This window comes from Falco punctatus (genome assembly GCF_963210335.1).
Source record: "Falco punctatus genome assembly, chromosome: 13".
Lineage (NCBI taxonomy): Eukaryota > Metazoa > Chordata > Aves > Falconiformes > Falconidae > Falco > Falco punctatus.
Window position 1 is genome coordinate 20,648,302 of NC_137593.1, and position 23,067 is coordinate 20,671,368.

The 23,067-nt window shown below is 41.9% G+C and overlaps 1 protein-coding gene and 1 long non-coding RNA gene across 2 annotated transcripts in view; both read left to right on the forward strand.

Moving 5' to 3' along the window:
- LOC308072352 overlaps positions 1 to 23,067 on the forward strand; it is a 272,072-nt gene that overhangs the window by 172,500 nt on the left and 76,505 nt on the right. The gene's annotated exons all lie outside the window — the stretch shown is intronic.
- LOC308072920 (paired box protein Pax-3) overlaps positions 713 to 23,067 on the forward strand; it is a 56,897-nt gene continuing 34,542 nt past the window's right edge. The window contains exon 1 of the mRNA XM_080410495.1: positions 713 to 22,907. Coding sequence (XP_080266621.1) covers positions 22,799 to 22,907 — 109 coding nt within the window. The 5' untranslated portion in view covers positions 713 to 22,798. The remainder of the gene's footprint in view (positions 22,908 to 23,067) is intronic.

Here is a 23,067-nt window from a genome sequence, read left to right on the forward strand (position 1 = left end):
AATTTAAAATAAGTTTTATTAAGTTGTGCTCCATGCACACCGTGGCTTGCATGCTCATCAGCACACATTTAATTCACCATTGTTTTAAATCTCTGTTAATGTCAGACTTATATAAAGGGGCTTGATATCAATTAAAGCTTTATTTAATTTTGATTCCCAAACAAAAATTATTTCAAAATAAATAATATTGTGGGATGGGGGGTGAAGAAACAAAAGTCAAAGTAAGTCTTGTAATGTTAGTGTCCAAGCGAAGCCTACAGGCTATACCAGCAGGCATCCTGCTGCTTCTGTCTTATGTGTGTGGCAGAATAGTTAAGAAAAGCCAGGGTATTTATTTCATAAAATTTGGTGCAGAGTTACTTTTTCAGTTTTGGGGGCTGCTAATAATTCAGATAGGCAGTTATAAATTTATTGTTAGTATCTGTAGAGGTTTCAAAGCAGACAGTGTAAATGTGTGTATGTTTAGTCAAATAATTTTTGACATCTCTACCATTAAGTATTCACCAGCAACCATAATTCTTGTAGGTTTTCAAAAGCATTTATCAGCATCTGTCAACAAGTAGTAAATGAGAGGAAATGTATGGGAATTGCATGTGTCTGTGCTGTAGAGAAGGGATCAAGAGTGACTCCCAGCTGGACACATTTTCTGTGCTGTAAAGGTGCTGTGGGGCTGGCTGCAGCCCAGCACGGCACATCAGTCCCTTCAGTCGGCTGATGTTGGGCTTTGTCCTGGTTTTCTTATTGGACTGAAGAATTGTGAGTTTTCTTTGGAATTTGAGCTCCCCGTGTTTCTTTTGAACAGATAGTGAGCTGTATACCTTGCTTCATTATTAGCAAATCATAGTGTTAATCTCTTTATAGCACAGTGTGTGTGCATGGAACTTTTTTTTTAATCACCCAAATTTCAGTTTTGAAACTTGCTTAAAAAGTAGAAAATGTCTTGCTTCAATTTCTCATGTCTGTTTAATATCTGTAATATGGCAATGGTATGATCAGCCCTATGGTACTAGCCCTAATAAGTTTTGTGAGGTTCGTTTGCTCACATCTCACCTGAGCAGAGCAGTTCTGAGTTATGTGTAGCTGTCGCACTGAGAGCTCTCAGGTGGCAGCCACCAGGAAGGCAATTACAGGATGATACCAGGAGCTCATTGGCACACAAAGTCCACAGGGCAAGGGACAAGGAGGGTCTGCAGGTGACTGACTCTCGAATGGACTCAAGTTAATTACTGTAACGGCCACCACAGGCACTATAATGAACAAAATAGCATTGTGTACTTCAGGGAGTCTTGTGCACAGAGTGCTGCACCCCCTGTGCTGGCACCCAAGGCAGGGGCTGGGCATGAAAACCCTGTGGGAAGCAACACAAAGGAGTGCTGAGCATCCTACCGCTATCCCATTGTAGGCCCCTTTCATCCCAAATACTGGAACAACCATAAAGGCAGAGACTCTTTGACCAGTGGGACCAGAGGGCTCGGTACCCGATAGGACCAGGTCCCATGACAGAAGATGATGGATTTTGAGGTCAGCACCCCAATTCTTATGTAGTTGTGATGGGAGTGACCTTGAGTTACTAACAATTTTGCCTGGAAAAGAAGTATTTGGCAGGAGTAGGTAGTACCTTGGAAAATCAATCACAGGAAAAATGTCTGGCGAAAAATGTAACCTTTTTTATTGACTAAAGTCTGGGAAAAAAAAACAAAACCACAAACAACTGATCACTTTTAGTTTTCTTTCACAAAACCCAACAGAGTTAAGTGACTTCTAGAGGAAATGGTGTATTCGGTGACAAAATCCAATATTCTGTGTGTTGTTTTTTTTTTTTTTAAAAGGCTGGCAATATTTTGGCCATTCCCAGTCCTGAGAGTGATAAATAGAGATGATCATATAACCCATTTTAGCTCTATAGTAGGTAAAATTGGCTTGAGGGGTGGTCTGGCTGCAGCTGTGGGTTTAAGAAGAGAGGATAGCCTTGATTTCCCATAGAGACTTTGAGGACTAATGTTGACATTGAGATGAAGCTATCTACAACAGTTGCTCTGTCAGTGTTTGTTTTGAATCAAGAATGGTATTCAGGTGCTAGAATTAGTTGAGAGAGAAAATGTATTAAAACATGCTCAATTTTTTTTTTACCTTAAGCATCTGTACAGTTTGTTTTTTTCTTCAAAAATGTTTTAGCAATGCTACAAATTGGTCAAAACCCAGTGAAGCAATGCAGAGATGTTTTTGAAAAATGCTTCTAAGTTTTTTCCATATTGTTGTGCCCAATAAGTTTGATCAGCTTGTGTAATATTAGGGGTTTTGTTTGCATGCTGTTGTTGCAAAGGATTGGGCCAAATATAATTTTTTTTTCTGAAGAATCCACACTGCCTGCACAGTGAGAGATTGCTGACAGCTCAATTATTTGCAGTGCTTTAACTCACTAATACAGTCTCATTATTTATCCAGAGAATCCTTCGTTTGCTTTATTTAATTTCTCAGCTGACAAATTCCATCTCCCAGGATACTCCATGTTTTCAGTCTTAATCGGTTACCAATTGCCTCTTCCATCAGCTGATACTGGCTTGAAGACGTGTTGCCAGTACTTTCTTAGTACGTTCTGGGATTTGCACAAGAGATTTTTACTTTCCTCTTAAGTCTTCCTGTCTTTTACATTAAAATATATCCTAAAACATCAGCTTCCCAAAAGTTGTTGAGAGCAAACCTCGTTTGGATTTATTTAGTTTTCTTCACCTTTTTCTAAATTTAGGAGGCAAAGTTCTCTTTCTTTCTCTCTCTCTCTCTTTTTTTTTTTTTTGAGCCCTCTGGAAGTTTTCCCTTGAAATGTCCTAGTGTTTTTTGTAAGACAAGATGCTGTGATGGTTAAATACAGTACTTGTGCGGACAGCATTACCACGGATGCTCCCTGTGGGAAGGGTTGGAAAAGCCCCCAGATGTGGGCAAAGCCCCCAGATGTGGGTACTCGTGAGCTCCCAGTGAAAATCGACGGGATATGCTTGTGACTCCTCTTCATGCTTTTCCAAAAGCCCCCTGCTCCGAGTCAATAGGCTGCATTCAGAGAGACGTGTGGGGTGACTCAGAGTCCAGTGACAGTGTGCTCGGATGGGTTAGTGCTGGAGCACTTTCTCATGCCTGGGGTTATCACAGAGCCAGTGCTCTCTTGCTGAACTCCTTCCCTGGATCTGCTCAGAATGATGGGAGAGATTGAGCAAGGGCCAAAACTTGCCTGGCTGCAGCTTTGCTCTTATACTGGTGGAAACAGCAGAGTAGTCCTTTGAGGCTAGTGAATAGCAGCTGTATGAAGTCGGCAAGGCGGTCTTGTCTTTGTGGGGAAAACTGTAGCAACTTAACTTTTATTTAGTCATTAAACCTGAGCTAACCCCTTATGTGGGCACCAGCCTCTGAAACCACAGGGAAAGCTCCCACAGGCTACACAAGCTTTGCCAAATTGCATTATTTCTGGGGCTTTGTTTTTGGTTTGGTTTTTGTTGTTTTGCTTTGGTTTTTGTGTGTGTGTGTTTTGTGGATTGTTTTTGGTGGGGTTTTTTGTTGTTGTTCTTCCCCTCCTCCAAGTAGTGCAGCTGTTCAGGTACATCTGGCTGAGGGTCTGGCTTGCCCTGGTCTTTGTGACTAAGCCGGGAGGAGACGGGTCTGTGTTTCTGCCCTCCCTTGGGCAGCTTTCCTGGGCTATATACACCCATGTGTGTGCTATGTGTACAATAGGATCAGAGTCCTAACTGCAGTTCCTTTATACTTAGTTTTCAATGTAAAATAATAATAATGATAATATTTCCCAGTGCAAATTTGCAGCAGTGAAACTTGGGAGCGGGATCAGGCCCACATGCAAAGCTGTTAAGTAATGTTACTAATGTTAACAAAACAAATCTCTCTTTTTGGAAGAGGAGGTGGGGGAATAAGAAGAGATTTTTGTAGTTGTATTTGCAGTTTCCTCTTCCCTTCCTTTCACTCTAGAAATTCTTTATCCTTTCATGCACAGTTGAGAATTAGCCATTTATTCTTAGTGCTGGTGATGCAGTCTTTGATATTTTAAATGGAATGTGTTCCTTTTTGATGCTCTGTGGTTTTGAATGAAGTACATGCTAGCAGATTAATGGTGCAGAACAGTTAGACACTGGCCATTTTTTTCCCCTTTCCATATTATTTCATCATTCAAAAAAAAAAAATTAAATATATTTTTAAAAAGAAGAGCCTGTGAATCATCTATTGTTTGTGCAGTTAAATTGTTTTCACAGTGTTGTCATTCTCTTCTAAGTTGAAATTGTTGAATAGCTATGAGCTGTCACATTTTTTGTAAGTTATAACTGCATCAAGCTGTGCTGACAAAATGTCCCTGCATAACTGTTAATATGCATTGTCATTTTAAGCATGAAACAGTTTAGCTAATGATTTATCTCTTATAATGCAGCACTTGGGGCAGCTGTATGATTTGTCTTTTTAGCAAGTCAAGTAATTTCTTTAACAAAATGTTAAGCACAGATGGGCCATAGGCTGTCAGTTAACCATTATTGTGCATGCATCTGCTTGCCTTCAATGCACTGTTTTATGTATTCAGCCACTTACTTAGGCACAGTTCTCTGAAAAGCGGAACCTACTCTGATTGGCAAATAAAATGTTCATTTGTCTCTTCTTCCTATTGTTTTGTTTTGGTAACACATGTCAGCAGCTCAATTACCCAGTTCATTAACAGCTCCCAATGGACATGATGGCCTACCCGTGATAAGGAGGGCGATTGTGGCACATATGGTCAATAATAGCCTGTCTCTTGGTAATTGTAAATAAAAGTCACTGTTGGCCATTTCCTTTTACTGCAGCTACTGTTTTCCTTTGCACTTTGCTGTACAAAGCACATTTCTCTATGTGAATCAGCCCAAACAAAATAAAAATGCCATCCACTTCTCTCAAGAATTTCACTTTTATCACTGTGGTGGTGTTTTTTTCCTTTCTGCGTTGACTTTCCAGCTGAGATCTCACAGGAGACGGGGTTGCTCTTTTCCAGTTCCAGTAACCGATTAATTACTTTTATTAATCAGTTTACTTAAACAGCAACATATTTTCTCCCCATTTCTCTCATTCTCTCACTTCAGACTTTTGTAAAGTGCCTGTAGAGCTGGGATTAAAAAAAAAAAAAGCCATTTAAGATGTTTTTGTAAGTATGCCCTTTGCAAATAGCAGTGGTTTTCAAAGGAGTAATTGAAGTGTGACTTAATCCTTGTTAGATGAGCAATATTCATGTCTGGAACAGAGGCTTGCTTTCTGGTTCCATTTCTTGGATTTTTTTGATATATCGTAGTCAAAATGCTGGTAGAAAGGGTTAAAAGCAATTTTACTACTTGTGAGTATTTCACATTGTACTAGATACAATTCTAGCAAGACTAAGAATTTCTTCTGTATTTGCTGATCCTTAATTTTCACTTTTATGAGGGAAATAGGAGCATGTAGCAACATTAGCATGTTTTAACTTAAGCCCACTGAGAAATCTTTTGTAGTTTCTTGCTTCTTGAAATTTGCTTTTCCTTTGCCTCTCAAAGAGGAAGAGTCCAACTGTTAGCAAATTTTGGGCTGTGACATAACAGGTGAAACTTGCGGTGCCCAAATCTCCCCTCTGTCCTCTTCACCCTTTTGATGGTGAAGCACAGGCAGTAAATAGGGAATTGGATAAAATTGCACCTCTGAGTGCTGGTAAACTTGTCAAAAGTGCTCTGGTGGGAGCACTGCGACATGAAATTTAGGGATGCTATACTAATCTTCAGTGCATGCTTGATCTTGGAAAAACGTAGCATTCAGTTGCGGCGTCTGAAACTGCTCACAGGTGGCTGAGGGGTGACTCCAGACCCCCTGAGCTCGTCCCCCGCTGCCTGCCATATTCATAACTAATCTGTAGTCTCCACCCAGGGTTGTGGGCACTCGGGGAGTTGTTGAGTGTCAGAGTGTATTTGTCCTGTTTTGATTAGCGCAGACCTGGCAGGGTGTATTTTCTTTTTAATGGCTCCTCGCTGTGACAGTGAGGTTTCGGGAGGAGGAGAAGGGGAGCCTGGCGTCATGTTTCCCCAGGCAAATCCAGCAAAATGAAGGGCCAGTGCACTGGGAGGGAGGTAGTCGGTTGCCTCCAGAGTCTTCATTATATTTTGCATGCAAATATGAGCCTGCCGCTGAACGGGAGGAGATGGGGGGATGTTAGGAAATAAAGATGCTGCTTTATTTTCCCGTGGACTTTATTTTGGGGAAAGAAAGGATGCCTGACGCGTTTCTAGTCCATCAACTGTTAAAACGCCAGCTGCTGAAAGCCTACCCCAACACAAACAGGGAGGCAGGGAGGAATGTGCTGCTGGCCACCTACTGCTGCCCCAGCCCTGCCGCACGCCGGCCGGAGGTTTATTTAGCGAGCGCCTGGGGTGCCTCCGAGGGCCCACATCCCCGAGCCCCCTTACCTCGGGCAGGGAGAGGCGGTCTGGGAGGGACAGCCTCCAGGTGCTGAGGGCTGGGGAGGGGGTAGCTTGGATTAACCCCTGCTGTGCATCCCCTTCACCCCGGCTGCCCTCCCCGGCCCCCCCGGCCCACCGCCCCCCTCGCGTCCGCCGCAGCCTCCTTTGTGCCTCCCGCATCCTGCCAGGCAGGTGTCAGAGCCCTGAATGCGGGCGAAGGCCCTGCTGATGGATACCACAGATGGAGCGTGGAAATCGGCCGAATAGGCCTCAGCCACAGGCCATTTCTTAGGACCCAACAAAAGCCTCCAAATAAGTCAACAAAAATCCCAAAGATCACAAAGAGAAAGTGTCATTTGTCATTTACTGGGGGTTTGTGTGGGGGTGGCGGCCCTGCCGCACTCCTCGCCTGCACCCGAGTAAACACGAGGGAGGTCACTCGCGTCCCCCTGGGCGCGCGAGGCAGCCGGGGGGTGTGTGTCCCCCTCAGCTGGGGGTGCCGCGGCCTCGTGGCCTGGGGATGTGGCACGAGGGGAGAGCCCGGCAGTTTAGCCTGGCATACGTGAAGACATGAGAGAGCAGCTGGTGAATAAACCGCCACCAGAGTCCTCCCTGGCCTCTGATATGTTGGTTTTTTTTTTTTTGGGGGGTGTCTTATTTTTAGCGAGACTTGTGGCTAGACCAAATTCATCTAGGGCAGACCTCGGGCTGTTATGCTTGGAGAAACAGGCTGTGTAATATTTTATTTTAAAATTTTCACAGTGTTTGAAGGCTTGCTGGAGAAGCTGTGCCTTCTCAGGCTGAGGAAAGATAACCTCTCTGCCCTGTTTGTCAGGTGCGCCGCCCCACAGCCCTAATGTATGGGTTTTAAATGGTTGTCATGTTTTTGTTATTTAATTATTCAAATGAAACATCTTGCTGAGAGGAAGAACAGCCCACAGAATGACCTCTGGTGTGTTATTTTGTCGTTTGCTTTTTGCCCCGACGTGCCCATTTACGGCGCTGGGGAAGGGGCTCGCTGCCGAGCCCCAGGTGACCGAGCGCCCGCGCCGCCGGGCAGAGGCATTCCGCCTGCCGTGGTGATAACCAGCACACAGCCACTCCTCAGGCCACCAGACAGGTCACGAGGGGTTAAGGGACAAATAATTGCTCTTTAATTCTCTAATTCCTTCTTTAATTAAACTTCATGGCTCAGCTACTGGTAGTGCTTTTGGCTGCCTCACCCATTTTATGAGCTGTGCAGGAAGCGGGGCACCAGTGATGCCGAAGGTCTGGTCTGGCTGGGGATCTCCTCGGGCACCGCTGGATCTCCTCCTTTCTCCTATTTATAGCTCAAGGGGCTGCAGTACTAAGATCATCAGGACAACTGTAAAGGTTAGAGATACATGTTGTGTGTCTGTAGAGGTGAGATGGAAACAATCCAGCTAAAATCTGACCACCTGTACCTGTGCTGAACAGTATCTTTTTATGTCATGGAAGTCAGTGAATCTGTTAGTGAGATACTGCTTAGCAAAAGGGCAATATGCTATGGCTGTTGAGTGTATATAAAATGAACATTGGTTTGGGTTTTTTTTTGTTAAAAAAAAAGCAGAGATGTGTCCAATTTATATGCTTAGCCAATACTCTGCCATCTATATAAAAGACCAATAATAGTATTTTTTTGTTATTTTTTCGTATTGAACTTCCTTGAAACTAATAATATTTAAGAAGACCTTGTAAGAAATAGAAATAGTGTGGTTTGTAGTACAGACATATAGTTATTATTTGAAATGACATTTGTCTGATTTTAATATCACAGATCAGACAAGACAAAGGAACTCCATGTTTTCAATAAAGCAGCATGTAGCAGCCAGGCCTGGAGAAGGGTAACACCAATGAAATCAGATAGATGTGAAAGCCATTTCACTTGATATACCTTTTCTCCCTACTTTAAAGTTATTACTTTCTGTCTAAATGTTTGCATTTAATTAGTTATATTGTCCTGGGATCTTAGATACTCCATTTTTTTTCTGACTGGTTTAGCTTTGCGCCTTTCATATACTGCTTAATGAAATGTGAAGCTAAGATAAACACTGACTTAATTTCATTTTTCAGTTCTGATTGTCCTAGCTGCATGAATGCAAGGTGCAGGGAAACTTCACAATACTTTGCTATGTTTTTATAAAACATTTTAAGAAAAATCATTATTGGTGAGAGAATTAGCTTCAGAAACTTAGTGATAAATATCCACTTTAAATTACACAGTTTTAGCTGGCTTTTTATAGGCATATATGTAGATGTATATGTGGAACTTCAAACATGTAGAGCCTGAGAGTACTGAAAGAGTTCCTGAGATCTGGGGATTTTTTTTTTTTTTTAATATAAAAACCCCCTCATTGTACACAATCAAAAGCAACTTTTGTCTGAGAAGTTTTCTCCAGAAGTGACCTTCCTGAGCTCTGTTTCAGATCTTACGACATCAGGTATGGTCAGAATGCAGTGCTGGCCAATATGACCCTGGTCACAAGGCTGGTGTGCTCTCCTCCACTCATCTAGCTTGTCAGCAATAGCTGTTCTGCTTAAGGTGGGTGATTTGTATCTAAGGCTAACATAGGAAAACTATATTTTAAATATCCTGTGTTTCTTCTTATTCTCGAATAGCAGCATGAAGCCATCCTACGGAGTTGTAATTTGGCAGTTGCTGAGGAAGGCAGGTGTCACTTGGGACCCCAAGTGAGAAGATTTGTGATTCATCACTAATTCAGATGATGTGTTATGTTCGCTTTGGGATACCCTAGATTGCCTGTTCAATAAGGAATGAACATGAACTATTTGGGATAGGATGTTTGTGCTGATTCCCCTTTGTTCTTCAGGACAATATTCTCAAGAACCCGAACAGCTTAATCCAATCTTATCTGGGGCAAAACTTCCATGCAAATAAGAGACTCTGGGGGTTGGATGCTTTGGCAGTGCATTAATGCTGAGCTCTGTGGGAGTTTCTCCTGATGTCCTGTCTATGTTGAGTCCAAGATATTGATGGTGTCTGGACAATGAAGATAGCTTTCACTTAAAAGCCTCTGGTCTAGCAGTAATTGTTCTTTTTCGGTATGCAGAAATTCATAAACTCTTTGGCTGAATTGTCTGAAACAGCACTTTGTCTTTCTCATGCTGTAAGCCTGAGTAAACAGATTAGGTATATTTATTAGTTCAAACAGCTTGAGTGAAATTGGAAATTTAAGATAGCTAGAAATAAACATGGTGGGGGGTTTTAGCTGGAGCTTGAACAGCTGATTTCTTTTTGGCTTTATGTTCTCAGTTACCTCCAAATAAATCATGTTAAGAAGATTATTTTAAATCAATGCCTATATCAATAATTTATTTGGCATTATTGAAATAGTAGAAGTAATGCTTGCTCAGTTGAAATACAAGCAGTTTCAGTTCACTGGGGAGTGTCTGCCCTCTTTAGGTGGTTTCCCTTGAAGACTCAGGCAAGAAGGAATGCTTGTCGCCTGGGACAGCAGCTGATGCAAGTGAAGAGTGGCTTTGGAAGCCTATTCTTTTGGTTCGTTAACTGTTTGTTGGAGAAAGGCAATTGGGCAGGTACTGGAAGAGGCGTTGCTGCTTCACAACTAAAGCTATGGGTTCAGCCATGGCAGGGCTGTAGCTGGACCTCACATGATTGCCAGGGAGCACAGGGGAAACAAACAACGATGATGCCAAGAGCTGGCTGGGTCTGTGTGTGTGTCATCTCACACTCCTGCCCATGTAACCCAGAAAGAGTTTTCGTCCTGATTTCTTGTCAAACTGTAGATTGCAAGAGTTGGTAGCCCCTTCCTGGGACAGGGACATGCTGTATGTACGTGGTCTGTTTATTGCCAGCTTTCCTTAAGTGCCAACTTGGGGTGTGGCGTGAGGGGCCTTTAGTCCAACACAGCCTGGCTGTTTTGCAGTCACGTCCTGGACTGTTGTCTGGAGGCTGAGCATCAGCACATCTGTGTGTAGCTATGCTCTGTGCTGGAAGACCTCACAAGGTTAGGAGGAATTATGATGAAACCCCAGGCAAAGGAAGCATGCAGTCCATGTATTTCAGCTCTGGTCATGATCTATGCTGGAATCTCTTTGCTTTACCAACTGGAAGAGTCAAGTCAAACTATTGCTCTGAGCTATTCTTACAGGACTTCTCTGTGCAATGTGCATCTCGTCTCTCTTTTTTTTTTTTTTTTTTTTTTTTTGATATTAACACTTGTCTGGTTTGTCCTAAGGTTACGTTAGGTGGTCATAAGACGGGCAAGTAAGTTGCACATAGGCAGGAATGTTTAAATGTGCTGAGACATACTAACACAAATGTATATAATACTGTTCAGAGCATAGGACAAATAATACATGACATGAACCAAATATTTGATTGTGTATGAGAAGTAATTTCTTCAGTAGTGCTCCCCATACCTTCGTAATTTCTTCCATAACCATTTCAGCAATAAGGTTTTAGTGATGGATTTCTAGGGAAGGTCTCATGGGCATGTGTCTATAGAGTTGGAATGTTTAAGTTACAAGATGCACATTGGTGTGACAAATAATTGTGTCTGTTGGCTGTTCAACAGAAGAAACAAGGGCGTATTGCTTGTCTGATCGCTTGCAACTAGGCGGGACTGCTCTAAGTGTTTAAATGACTTGCAAACTGCTGGAGGAGTTAAAGGAATTGAATAATTCATTTACTCAAAAAGTTCTGGAGGTTCTTAAATATTCTTGGGCCAGAAAAAGGTGCTAAACTCAGTTGAACTTTTGAAAATCTTTGTTTGGTTTGAGCACATTTGCACAATGTAACATTTAAGTCTGATTTGTTTCTCACTATTTTGATTTTTTGAAGTTTGCCAACTCAATTCTGAGTCATGGGGAAAAAAAAGGAGCTTTTCCATATAAGAGATCATTGATTGATCCGATGTTTTGCTTTTTTTGCCCTCAAGGAAAGCTAATTTTTACCTGTCTTTTCTTTTTTCTTTTTTCTTTTTTTTTGAGCATCAGCACCCCAGTCTGATGAAGGCTCTGACATTGATTCTGAACCAGATTTACCTTTAAAAAGAAAGCAGCGTCGCAGTAGGACAACCTTCACGGCAGAACAACTGGAAGAGCTGGAAAGAGCTTTTGAGAGGACACACTACCCTGATATTTATACTAGGGAAGAACTTGCACAAAGAGCCAAACTCACAGAGGCTCGTGTCCAGGTATGTATTTAAAAGCTGCCTAACACAGGGAATTGCCTTTTCTGTTAGCACGTCAGTCCTTCTATATTCTTATGTGATCCTACTCTGGGGTAGAAGGAAAATGTGAAGCTATATTGTTTACAACCTTAGGTGTTTTTGCATCTGTATGTGGACATTGATTTTCCAACTGTTCAAGACAACTACTTTGAAAAAAATGTGTTTTCCCCAGGAATTGTTCCATACCTACCATGAATATAATACTGAGCTTTTGGAGAAGAAGGGCTATTATCCCAGTTTGGTTTATGCATTTGACAGCACTCTGCATGTAATCAGGTCAGCTGTTGTGCCAGTTTATAGTTACTTAACTGATTTCATCTGTTGTTGTTTGGGTCTTTCAGGCATTAACAGAGGAAGCAAAAACATTTTTAAAAGGACGATGTGTCTATAGAGCCATGCAAGGGAGCAAGGTTACTGGTGCAGTATCTACAGTTTACTTTTAGGTTAGTTTTTGAAGTTGAATTGATTTACACCTTTTAATATCTCTTATCCCCATTGTTGGTTTAATTCAAAAGAAAATAAACCTTCAAATAACTGTTAGGTCTTCACAACTTCATGTAGATCTGGATTGCCTAAAACAAGCTAACATGCTGGAGGAGTAAACTGTGGAGTTGCTTTAAATTTAGTAAAAGCATGAACCTGGATTTTCAGATGTCCCAAACTGGGCAAATAGCAGCCATATAATTCTGGAACAGACTGCACCTCAGAGTTCAGGTTCAGAGCAGGGCTTTGTTTCACGGCAAAGAAGCACATCCTGTGAAATGCTTAATACCACAGGCAGAATCCTCTGATGCTCTTTCACTACTTGACATCTAAGAGTCATTCGGAAAAGCCTACCCTGTTTGGATCAGTCTGAGTTGTAAGTGTTCATAAGGAAATGTGTGGTTGGGTGACAAGAAAAATGTTGCAGCCTTTGATGTAACCAGGCAAGAGAAATGAGTGGTAACTTGTGATCTAACCAAGGATACAGGTGAATTGGGTCGCTTTCATGAAACTCTGTTCTAATAATTTGACCTTTGAAGCTCAGCCTGAAGCATTCAGACTCTGCAAACTGAAATAAGCAATATAAATATCCCTCTGCCTTTGTAAGACAAGCATGCATATTGCAGCATAGATGTGTTATTGAGTATCCATCTTACAAGGTCCAGACTTTTTCAGGTTTTCTTGCTATTTTTTTCTTTTTTTTGCAGAAGACTTCACATTTCTTTTAAGTGTTTGTTATGACTGTGAGAGAAAATCAGATGTATGAATGAATTTGTCTGGAAGACAAGCTCAGTGATGCATGACTCTCTTTTTCTTAACATGTTTACTAAGTGAAATTCTTGCAAAAGCTTTGTATATAGACTTGGGCCAGGTAAGACTAAATCAAGCCCTGGGAATCATCCACGCACAAACATTATAAAGATAACTTTCTACACAAGTTCTGTTTGCAAGACAAATAGGATCTAGGGTATGATGTTTTGGGCTATGTTAGCTTCAGTGGAAAAATACGATAAAATGAAAAAGACCTTGTTCATGTTTTTCTAAATCAATGACCCACAGCTAGAAGAAAAGCAGAACTCTCATTAACATAACAGCTGTCTTAATGTGGCTTTAACCCTGTGACTTTTTACATTCCTTATGGCTTCCTTGGTTCCCTTGAGACACATCCTGTCTCACGCCACTCCTATGATCTACAGCCTCACGAATTCCCCAGTACCTCTGACATGGATATTTTACCTAACCCAGCATGGAAGAAAGTTCCCAGTCAATCAATGATTAGAATACCAGAACAAAACCTTTCTGGATTAAAGATGAGCTGGGGTTGAAGTAACCAGCCTGTGGGCAGTTTCCTAGTGCACTCCATCTGTCTGGTACCCTTGAAGGCTGGCAGAGTGATTTAGCAGTGGATTAAGGGATACAGGATTTGCCTTATCAGCATTCAGCACCTCTCTATAGCCCCTTAAAATAGCCACCTATGATGGGCATGAAATAAAAGATGACCTGTGAAAAGAAAAGAACCCTAAGAGACTTGAGGCTGGGAGAGCCGGATAGCCATACTGATGTAGCATTCAAGCTGTCTTAGTCACACTTCTTTTTTGGTAACAGTATGACAGAGATCAGAGATACCAAGTTTTATATGGCTATATACACAAAGATCTCTTTGACTGCTTCCCAATCAAGCATCATCTAAAAGAGCTGGCTCTTTGCAATGCCAGAGAAAAAAAGAATTTTCTGGGCTCAGCCAGACTCAGGCTGCAATGTCCAATTTCATAGAGTTTTACTTTATCTAGGAAGTTATTTAATTGATTACAACTGGACCAACCTTGCTATTCCCTCACTCAGTCCCTCCATGTTGTACTCACATCTCATGTTTTGTTTCTTCTACCCTGCTGCCCTCGTGCTTCCTCTTTCGTTCTATTCCCTGAGGCACTCTCTGAACACCCGTGAAAGGAAGAGTCTTAAACCACTAAACCATCTATTTTCTCCCTTTCCCACTGTTGAAGGGTAACCAAATGCATGTTTCTAAGCTGGTTGGTTGGAGGTGGGGAAAAAGTAGCCTCTGGGCTGAGATCAAACTTAGCCCCTAATGGGAAATTTTTGAAAGCTACAAGCAACTGAAAACAGACTTTACCATGTGAATGTTACTTGTGTACTTAATCATGGGGACAGGGAAAGGCTTTTGGGGAAAGAAGTGTTGCAACAAACTCCACATTGCAAGAGTCACAAGATGCATAACAATAATCATCGCAAATACTTCAGCACTGGGTGTAATAAGGATTTAAAATGCTCCCTGTGATTCCTCTTACAGCATCTTTCCACTCATGGACTTTTGAACCTTTCTCCCCTGTGTCAGAGCCCAGATGTGGTGTGGAGCCAGGACAACCTCTTCTGCTGCCTCTTCCAAAGGCAACCGGCTCTTCTCTGCACATTAGATACAGTAGGAAAGGGGAAAGTTCTTGGGTCTTGTGCATCCATCAGATACAATTCAGAAACATTAAGTAGAGTCCCAAAGCATGACCCTTTATTAAAAATAAAATAAAATAAAATACTTTATTGTATCTGAGGTTAAAGATTCACATATTGTAAGTAAAAATCACAACCATGCAGTGCTTTACCTGTCCAGTTTAAAACCTCATTAAAACCATCATTAAGTTGCAGAGCAGGCCCTAAAGGTCTGTGGCCTATTTTTACTGATTCAATCTAAAGGCGAATTCTAAAAGTGAAATTTTCCCCAGTGTAGATAAAGATCAAAGGCTCTTTCTGAGCTTCACAGCAGTGTGGTTATGGTTTCTGTAACAAATAGATCATAAGGGATGAATTGGGTAGCATCTTTTCTGGCATATTTTGATTCCCACATCAGGCTTATTTTTAGACCTGGATGAACTGTGTGAACTTTGGCAGCAGCTTGGAGCCTGATTGACAGTGGGAGCTGTTTACTTCAATCTGTTGGGGAAGGATTTTTAAACAAGGTTCAGGTTTGTCCCCTGGCAGGTGGAGGGCCAGGAGTCTGCCTTGCCCCATGGGGGCTGGCCAGTCAGACAAACCTTCTTGGACTGTGTGTTGAAGGGAGGCTTCCCAAATTATTAGAAATGTGATGCGTGGGACTTGCATGTTGGACTATATTGAAGATGTGCCCCTAAGCTCTCTGGAATTGTGTGGGGCAGGAGGTCCTGCTGTGAGAAGCAGCTGGCATGCGGCCTTCCTGTTCAACCCTGAAAGGCAATGGGAGAAATGTATTTGGACTCTTTTAGTCCATGAATAATGGTGAAAAAGCAGGGGAAGTCAGGAAGAATTCTGAAACATGAGTTTGTCCTGTACTGAAAAGGTTCTTCTTGGCCAATTCCCAGGTTTAAATTAGTTTGCTTGAAAACTTCTAAAGAGAAAAAAATATTGTTTAACAGAAGAGCATGTCTGAAAATTCAGGCAGATCTCTCCAGGCTACTAGGATGGGGTTGAATGTTCCCATGTCAAACATGTAATCAGCTTGTAAGCTTTTGTAAAAAGCTTATTACAGCCTCAGCAAATAAAAGAAGTCCCAAGAGCTCGGATGTCTAGAGTAGCTGGAAGAAAAATGATAAAAATATTTTAAGTGCTGTGCTAGCGTATTGTTTTTTGTGTTGTTGGTTTGGTTTTATTTTTTTTTTTCACTGGGAAGGGGAAGAGATAATTTGGAGAAGATAGTGGTTGGAAAGGTGAGAGAAGAAATTATGACTCCTAAGCTAGCAGTAAAGCTGAAAGCTCCAAAGTTCAGTCTTTCAGCTTTCATAGTCTTTTCTGAGTAGCAAATAGTGAAAAGCATTCACGGGGAAATCATGGGAGAGGGAGGACCTGTGCCAAAAAGAGTCTTAATTTTCCCTCAGCTTCTCTGGAATGGTTTGAGCCTGTGTGCTGAACTGCGTAGTCCTATGGGGAGTTGGGGTAAAGGAACGCAGGACAGATTCAGAGACTTTTAAAACCTTTCAGCAGATCTTTACAGTTATTCCCAGTGTGGTTTATGGAGAATTTCTAGTGCCTTTTCTTAGGCTGCTGTTTTTGCACCGTATATAGGATAAAGAAAGAAAATACTATGTGCATTCTTGTAGTAGATAACACTGTAAGTGCAGATATTTTTTTTTCCCCTGGGGTAAAGGAGAAATTATTACGGGTAAATTAGCTGCAGTATTTTGGAGGTATTTGTCTAGGACTGCATCAGTCTTTTCAAAGAAAACTATGAGAGTTGAGTATGTTGGATTGTCCTGGGAGGTTGTTGGAAGTCCTTATTCCCTTTGGCACAGCCTAGTGGGTTTCTGTCTTGTCATCTTTTTTTTATTTAGTCATGTAGGGATTTTTGGGTTTTGTGTTTGTTTTTTTTTTTTTTTTTTTTTTTGGGGGGGGGGGAGTGTTGGATGTTTCTTTTTTCCTGTTTGTTTTAAAGGGACTCTGATTTCCATCACATTGATAACTCTTTGTATCCCAACCAGCATGACTTCTCCTCACCATACAGAGCAGCTCTTGGCAGACCCCAGGTGGAGAACCTGCAGCCCCCCGCGGCATTCCTGCTGGTGGTCACAGCAGGTCATTCTCAGTAGGCTAGCAGCACTGCTGTGGGATGCTGTGAGGGAACAGCCCTACCCGTGGTGTGCCTCTGGATACGAAGTAGGCCTTATTCCTGTGAGACTGGGGGTGTGCAGATGTCACAGTGAAGCTGATTTACCAACTAGTTATTGCTAAAAAGCAATTCTGCTCCTACTCTTTCTTCTTCCTGTGGCTGGTCCCTAGCAGTGTGATCCCTGGAGCTCATCTGATACTGTGGTGAGCCAGGATGGAGAGTCACCCTACTGCAAAAAACAGGAAAGGGAAGAAAAACCTATTGTTTCCTTTTTTCCCCCTGCTGTCTTGTGTTCTTTGACTGAACTTCCAGTCAGGTCAGGTAGGCACAAGGGCTGGTGTCAGCTGCTGGCCTGACGAGAGGGTGAAGTGCCTGCACAGCTTCAATGGCTGCTGAAGTAAATGCAGGTCCAGCATCAGTAGACTGCAGGAGCAGACACCATGGGTGTCTTTAGAAGTCATGCTGCCGTGTTTTGCAAAGGTAATGGAGTCAGCTCTGTCCCGGCTGGTGCAGCCCAGCTTCATTAGCAGTTTCCTTCTTCAGCCTCCCCTCTTTGCAAGGCAGCCCCACTGCTTCTGGCACACCCCAAATTCATTCCCTGATGGCATAACCACTGTGGAGTCCTGCTTGCAGGTTGGTCAGGCTTTATTTTGAACATGTGAATGCTGGGGGAAGGGAGAGGTGGAGAACAGGTGAGGTGGGGGAAGCAGTTGCCATGAAAAATATAAGGAAAAAGGGGGAAAAACCCCCAAAAACTTCTTCTGTCTAAATTTAGAAGTGCCGTTAACAATACATCAGTCTTTTGACTTTGTGTGGTTTTGGCACTCATGCTTCCAATGGTGAGGACTGTGTTTAACAAAATATCCATGGGTTTTGTGCAAAATTCACATCTCTAATGTTTTGCCCTGTTGGATCAGAGATATTTTTGCCTTAAAAGCACATAGAGCACTCTCTGTTTACGATCAGACTGTAGAAATGTCAAAGCTAATTACACTAGTGTGTTCCCAAGTGAATAAATACATCTTTTAAAGAATATCCTGTTGCGATCAACAAAATAAGATGTTGGCATGATCACTTGCAAACTACTTAAAGGAAAAATGATAATAAAAGGCAAGATCTAAATATTAGAAAACACAGATGAGAGAAACCTATTAGTTCACCTCCTCCCTTTTACATCAGTGCAAAATGCTTTTTTTACGTTCTGTTGTGGAGTTAATTCTTTTTTGGTCAGTCCAGTTCCAGATGCTTGAAAAACTAGAACTTCCAATAATTACTTTCCCTAAAGGACTGTTTTTCTTTTCCTTTTGCTGTAAATTTAATCCTCTTCAGTTCTGTTGTTGAGATGTAAATTTTGTTCAGACACTGGGGTTCAACTAATCATCTGGGTCATTTGCATTCCATCTTCTAAAGTGACATAGAAACTGGCAAGCCAGAGCCTCACTAAAATGAATGTGTCTTGGCTTCTGGTGCAGACATCTCTTTGGGATGCTGAGGTCCCTTGGACAAGCCACGTTTCCTCTGTCCGTGTCTGCATTTGCACAGCACCAAGTGCAGTGCTGATCTAATTGAGAGCTCCTGCATGTTACACCAAAACAAGCAGATCATATTCCTCTGGACACAGTACTGTTTGTGTAAGAACATAATATTTTGAGTCTCCAGAATGCAGTAGCTTGCTTATCCACTGCTTTTGCTTCCATGGGGGAATTCAGTGTGGTAGTGGTGGTTTGAAATAGTCTAGGAATGGCCTGCCTTCCACCGGGATCCATGTTATTGCTGGTGATGGCAACACACAAGATTAGTCTGTCAGATTAAAGAGACATAGATCGTTTAGAGTTGGGTCTCTGTTACCACCACTGCCGGGTGGCATTTTCTCACAGGATGATGGTTGTGATCTTCACCAGGGGCTGCATTATGCTGTGAGCACCACTGCATCCAGGTGATGATCGCTTCCCTATCGGAAGGGAGGGTGTGGGAGAACAGAAGCATCCTGTGGGGACCTGCTAGATTTGAAAAGGCTGTTCATAAGAAGAGGACTTTGTCATACTGGTGGAAGTTGAGATTTGCTGAACATAAGGGGACATTGTGTTTAAATCATATTGGAAGTGTATAAACAGATGGAAGTATTTCCCCAGGTCTTTACAATGTGTTTCTAAGCAGACACTTGGCTTGTGGTGACTAGATTTATATTTTAAGATCTTGGCTTGATATTGGCAAAATTTGTCAAGATTAAGTAGTGGTAGTAGTGCACATGGTTTCTTCATGATATGTGTTGATTTAAAAAAAAAATAAATTCCTGAATTCTTGAGAATAAGTCAAGGCAGCCGAAGATTATCTAAGTGGAATACTATGGTTAAAAAGTAATAATAAATTGTTTCAGTTAACATAGAAAGCATATAACTGCTACTGAATAAAGTTTGGGATCTAATTTCAATAAACTAATTTTAATAAACATTACATAAAATGTATATAAAATATTTGATTTATTTAGTTTTGAGTAATTTTTTCTTGACTTTCCAAAATCAATTTTCAACTTTTTAACTCTCGCATTTAATTTTGTTTGTGGTTTTTTTTTTTCCCTACTGTCTCACTGTTACATCATTTCTTCTTTGTGTTCTGTCACACACAACATCTGAAACCTGCATGTTATCTGGTATAAAATGGGAGTTAAACACACTTGCAAAACTAAATCTTGAGCCATATGGAAAGGGTGAGGCCATGACAGTAAATAGTAACAATAATAAAAACTGTTGTGTTAAAACATCTGGAATTACAGATTCAGAGATTCAGTGTGTTCACTTGTAAAAACGTGTGATGGAAGGAGTTGGGGCCATACTTATGGTCATTTTGAAGGTAAAATATTTTTAGTATTTTTACCAAGGCTCATCCAAAGCCCATTAAAATCAAAGGGAAATGAGTACATGTGTGGATCGGACCTCTGGTGCTTCATGTAAAGGTGTGTGGTTGGGTTGGGTTTTTTTGCTTTTGTGTTGGGTTTTTTTTTGTTTGTTTGGTTTCTTTGGGGTTTTTGTTGTTTTTTTTTTTTTGTTTTAATGTACCCCTACTGTTCTGTAGTGATGTGTGTGGTATAAGTGGTAATAAGACTTGCTTTGTGGTTTTGAATTGGTTCAAGGTGTTTTGGTGAGTTAATTTTGGACTGACTGTGGTGCTGCTCAGGTGCCATCTGCCTTCCTGCTGCCTGGGGAAGGTAAGAAGCCAGGGCAGGCAGCAGCAGGTGTGTGCTGCAGCTGACGGGGGCAGCAAGGCAGTGCAGTGGCAGAGGCTGGAGCCGATGAGCCTGGAGCCAAGGCTGTGCCAGCAGCATGTGACATGGGTGCCAGTCAAGTAACATCCATTTAGTATGTCGCAGTCATGTGGCACTGAGGTCGTAATACACAGCCTTGTTTCTGCACAGTCCAGGCAGGCTCCTGCACCCCTGCAGGGTCCCACTTAATTTAATGGGGCTCCAGGTAACAACAGCTCTGCGCAAGTATGTTCATTGTGGGGGTGCTGTAGACTTTGATACCATTGAGTGTGTTTCTTTCAGGGTTAAGATGTATCTGCAGTTCTAGAAAAATGCAAATCTATAAAAGTAGCCAGAATCTATCTGTAAAGAAAAGCATAAAACTTGGCATTAATGCAAATCACTTGCTACTGAATTCAGGTTTGGGTTCTGACTCACTTTAATAAGGAACTAGGGCTTGAAGGCAAATGCTAATCTGTAGAGAAAACAAAATCTTGTTACCTCATTTTCCTCAGTGAAGTCCACTTATGTAGTTCAGTTAGTGTTCCCAAAACACTGGAAGATCATCAGTTAACCCTCTTGACCTGAAGAAGTGAGAGTGTCATGGAGAAAACCCTAGTTAATGACCTGGGTACGCTAATTACAGCATGCATTTGCTGTTCCCTGCTCCCTCTGACCTCCATTATCCTTCCTAAGTGCTCTTTAGCAAAGCCTCTTCATCCTTCTTCAACATGTCTTGCCCCTTTTTTCTTCTCTTTGGTCATGTTCAAAAGATACTGCCACAGGAGTTTAAGAATGGTAGGCTTTGGGAGACATAAGCAGGTAGAAAGAATCTGTGAAGGGTAAATAAGAAATTTATACTTAAATGTCAGTGAGGGAAGCAAAGGGTAAGCAGAGACATAAAAAAGGATATAGATGTCTATAGGATGAGCAAGTAAAAAAGTATTGCTGAATCTAGACCCATCCTCAACTATTGCTCATTGTGGGTCTTGCTTCTCCACCCCAGTGTCTTGTCCCTGCCAGCTGCTTTCAGAAATGGTTCACATGGAGGCAGCGGGAGGGTTAGTATGTACAGTGAAAAACCTGAGAGGGATTCCTGAGGTAGAACAGAGACTCCATCTATCCTTCTGTCCTAAATCTTAAACCGGAGTGGGAGTGTGTAATTGAGGAGTAGATGTGCCCAACAGAGGAGGCAGCAAAGGAGGCAGCTGTGTGAAATGAGCCTCTCATTCTGAAAAGGGGATGAAGCCAGATCAAACTACATTGGTGACAGATGGCACGCATCAGAAACCAGATGGCCCAGTGAGTCCCACCACTCCTACTCTGAAAGAGTGAGCAGAGGACAAGCCCACAGCATAGTCCAAAATGTTGTTAGAGTATTATGTAAGGACCACTCACAGTTTGTAAATGATATTACACCTAGAAATCCAGTCTGTAATGGCTGATTCATGAGCCAGTGTGGGCGGCTTGCAAGAAAGGTGACAGATCGGAGACCCAACTTACTTTTACAAATGCATCTACGTGTGGCTCATCAGCCGAGGTGCCTCAGTGGCCTTCAGGCCAGAACTGCCTTACAGGCTATGCAGATGTACTTTGTAAGATGCTAAAGCTCAGTTAATGTTTTATATAATTGATAGTATCCATGGTTGGTCATTGCAGCTGCTTCGGGGTGTACAATTAGGAGTAACTGCCTGCTTGTTTACAAATATGTATCCTCCCTTATTGCAAAACAACTTTTCTTTTCTATGGTCGTCTACCTCATGGACCCAAGTGCTGTAATCTAGAAGTTGCTCTAAATCTGCAGCAGGGCAGTGCATGTGCACGCTGGTCCAAGCATCCCTGCTGTGGCTGGTTGCCCTTCCGATTTGTGGCGTGTGGAATCACTATAATATCAATATTAACCTGTGTTTTGCAACTCTTACTATGTCTGCATTTGTGAAGTCTTGTCTTTTCCTTTCATGAAGGCAATAAGAGCCATCCAAGACTTGGAAAACTTAAAACATGAAGTTAGAATCATGTGAAAGACAGCAGATTTATAGCTAAAATGTCCCACTAATTCAAACCCCATCTGTTTGGTACTCTGTCCTGGGAACAGATTTCAAAGTGGTTCTGAAATGCTAATCTAGTACTGAAATACTGATCTACTGTTAATGTCAAGTTTATTAAGAGATGTTTTGTACATATGTGAATACATGAAAACTTGCTGCGAGGGATTTGTGTTTTGTACATGGGGCTTGTGTTTTTCAAATCAAAAGCTTAAAGCTCTGTTGATCATTAGGGCAATATAGTATCCCAATGTGTAAGTACAAGCACCTTCCAACAGTGCATTAAGTGGTGCTGCTAACTTTGTCAGCAAATTAAATATAAAGACAATACAATCCAGACGAAATAGTTTTGGCTCACACTTAGACGAAATGGAGAGCTGTTTTCCCTTTCTCCTTAAATCTGGCACCATAAGGGTAGTGATTGATAGCTATTAAAAGCACTAAAGCTTGAAAGTGTTATTCAGCTTGTTTCTCAGGAGAAGCTGTATTTGAGAGGAAACTAGGGTTCAGGATTCCTATGTCTTGTCCGTTGAACTGTGGAAGTGTGTGCCAAAGGCACCTTTCTTGCTGGCAGCTCTGAGCCCAGTGCGCATCTTCTGTATCTCTTGTCTCAGACACCAAATGCATTTGAAAAGAAATGCTGTTATTTCTGATGCACCCATATTAAATGTACAAAAATCAAATGTCCGTAATTAAAACATTTGTAGGTCTGGTTTAGTAACCGTCGTGCTAGATGGAGGAAACAGGCAGGAGCGAATCAACTGATGGCTTTCAACCATCTGATCCCGGGAGGATTTCCACCCAGTGCCATGCCAACTTTGCCAACGTACCAGCTCTCTGAGCCCTCCTACCAGCCCACCTCCATACCGCAAGGTACAGTAGCCAACAGGTACTTGGTTAAAATAGCGTTATTGGGAGGGGTTTCCTGTGCTGATCCATTGCAGAAATATTTTCTTTTCTAATGTAGAAAAAGGGGTGTTGGCTAATTTAGGGTCTGAGTCAGCGAGGACCTTGCAAGCCTGCTTATTTTAAA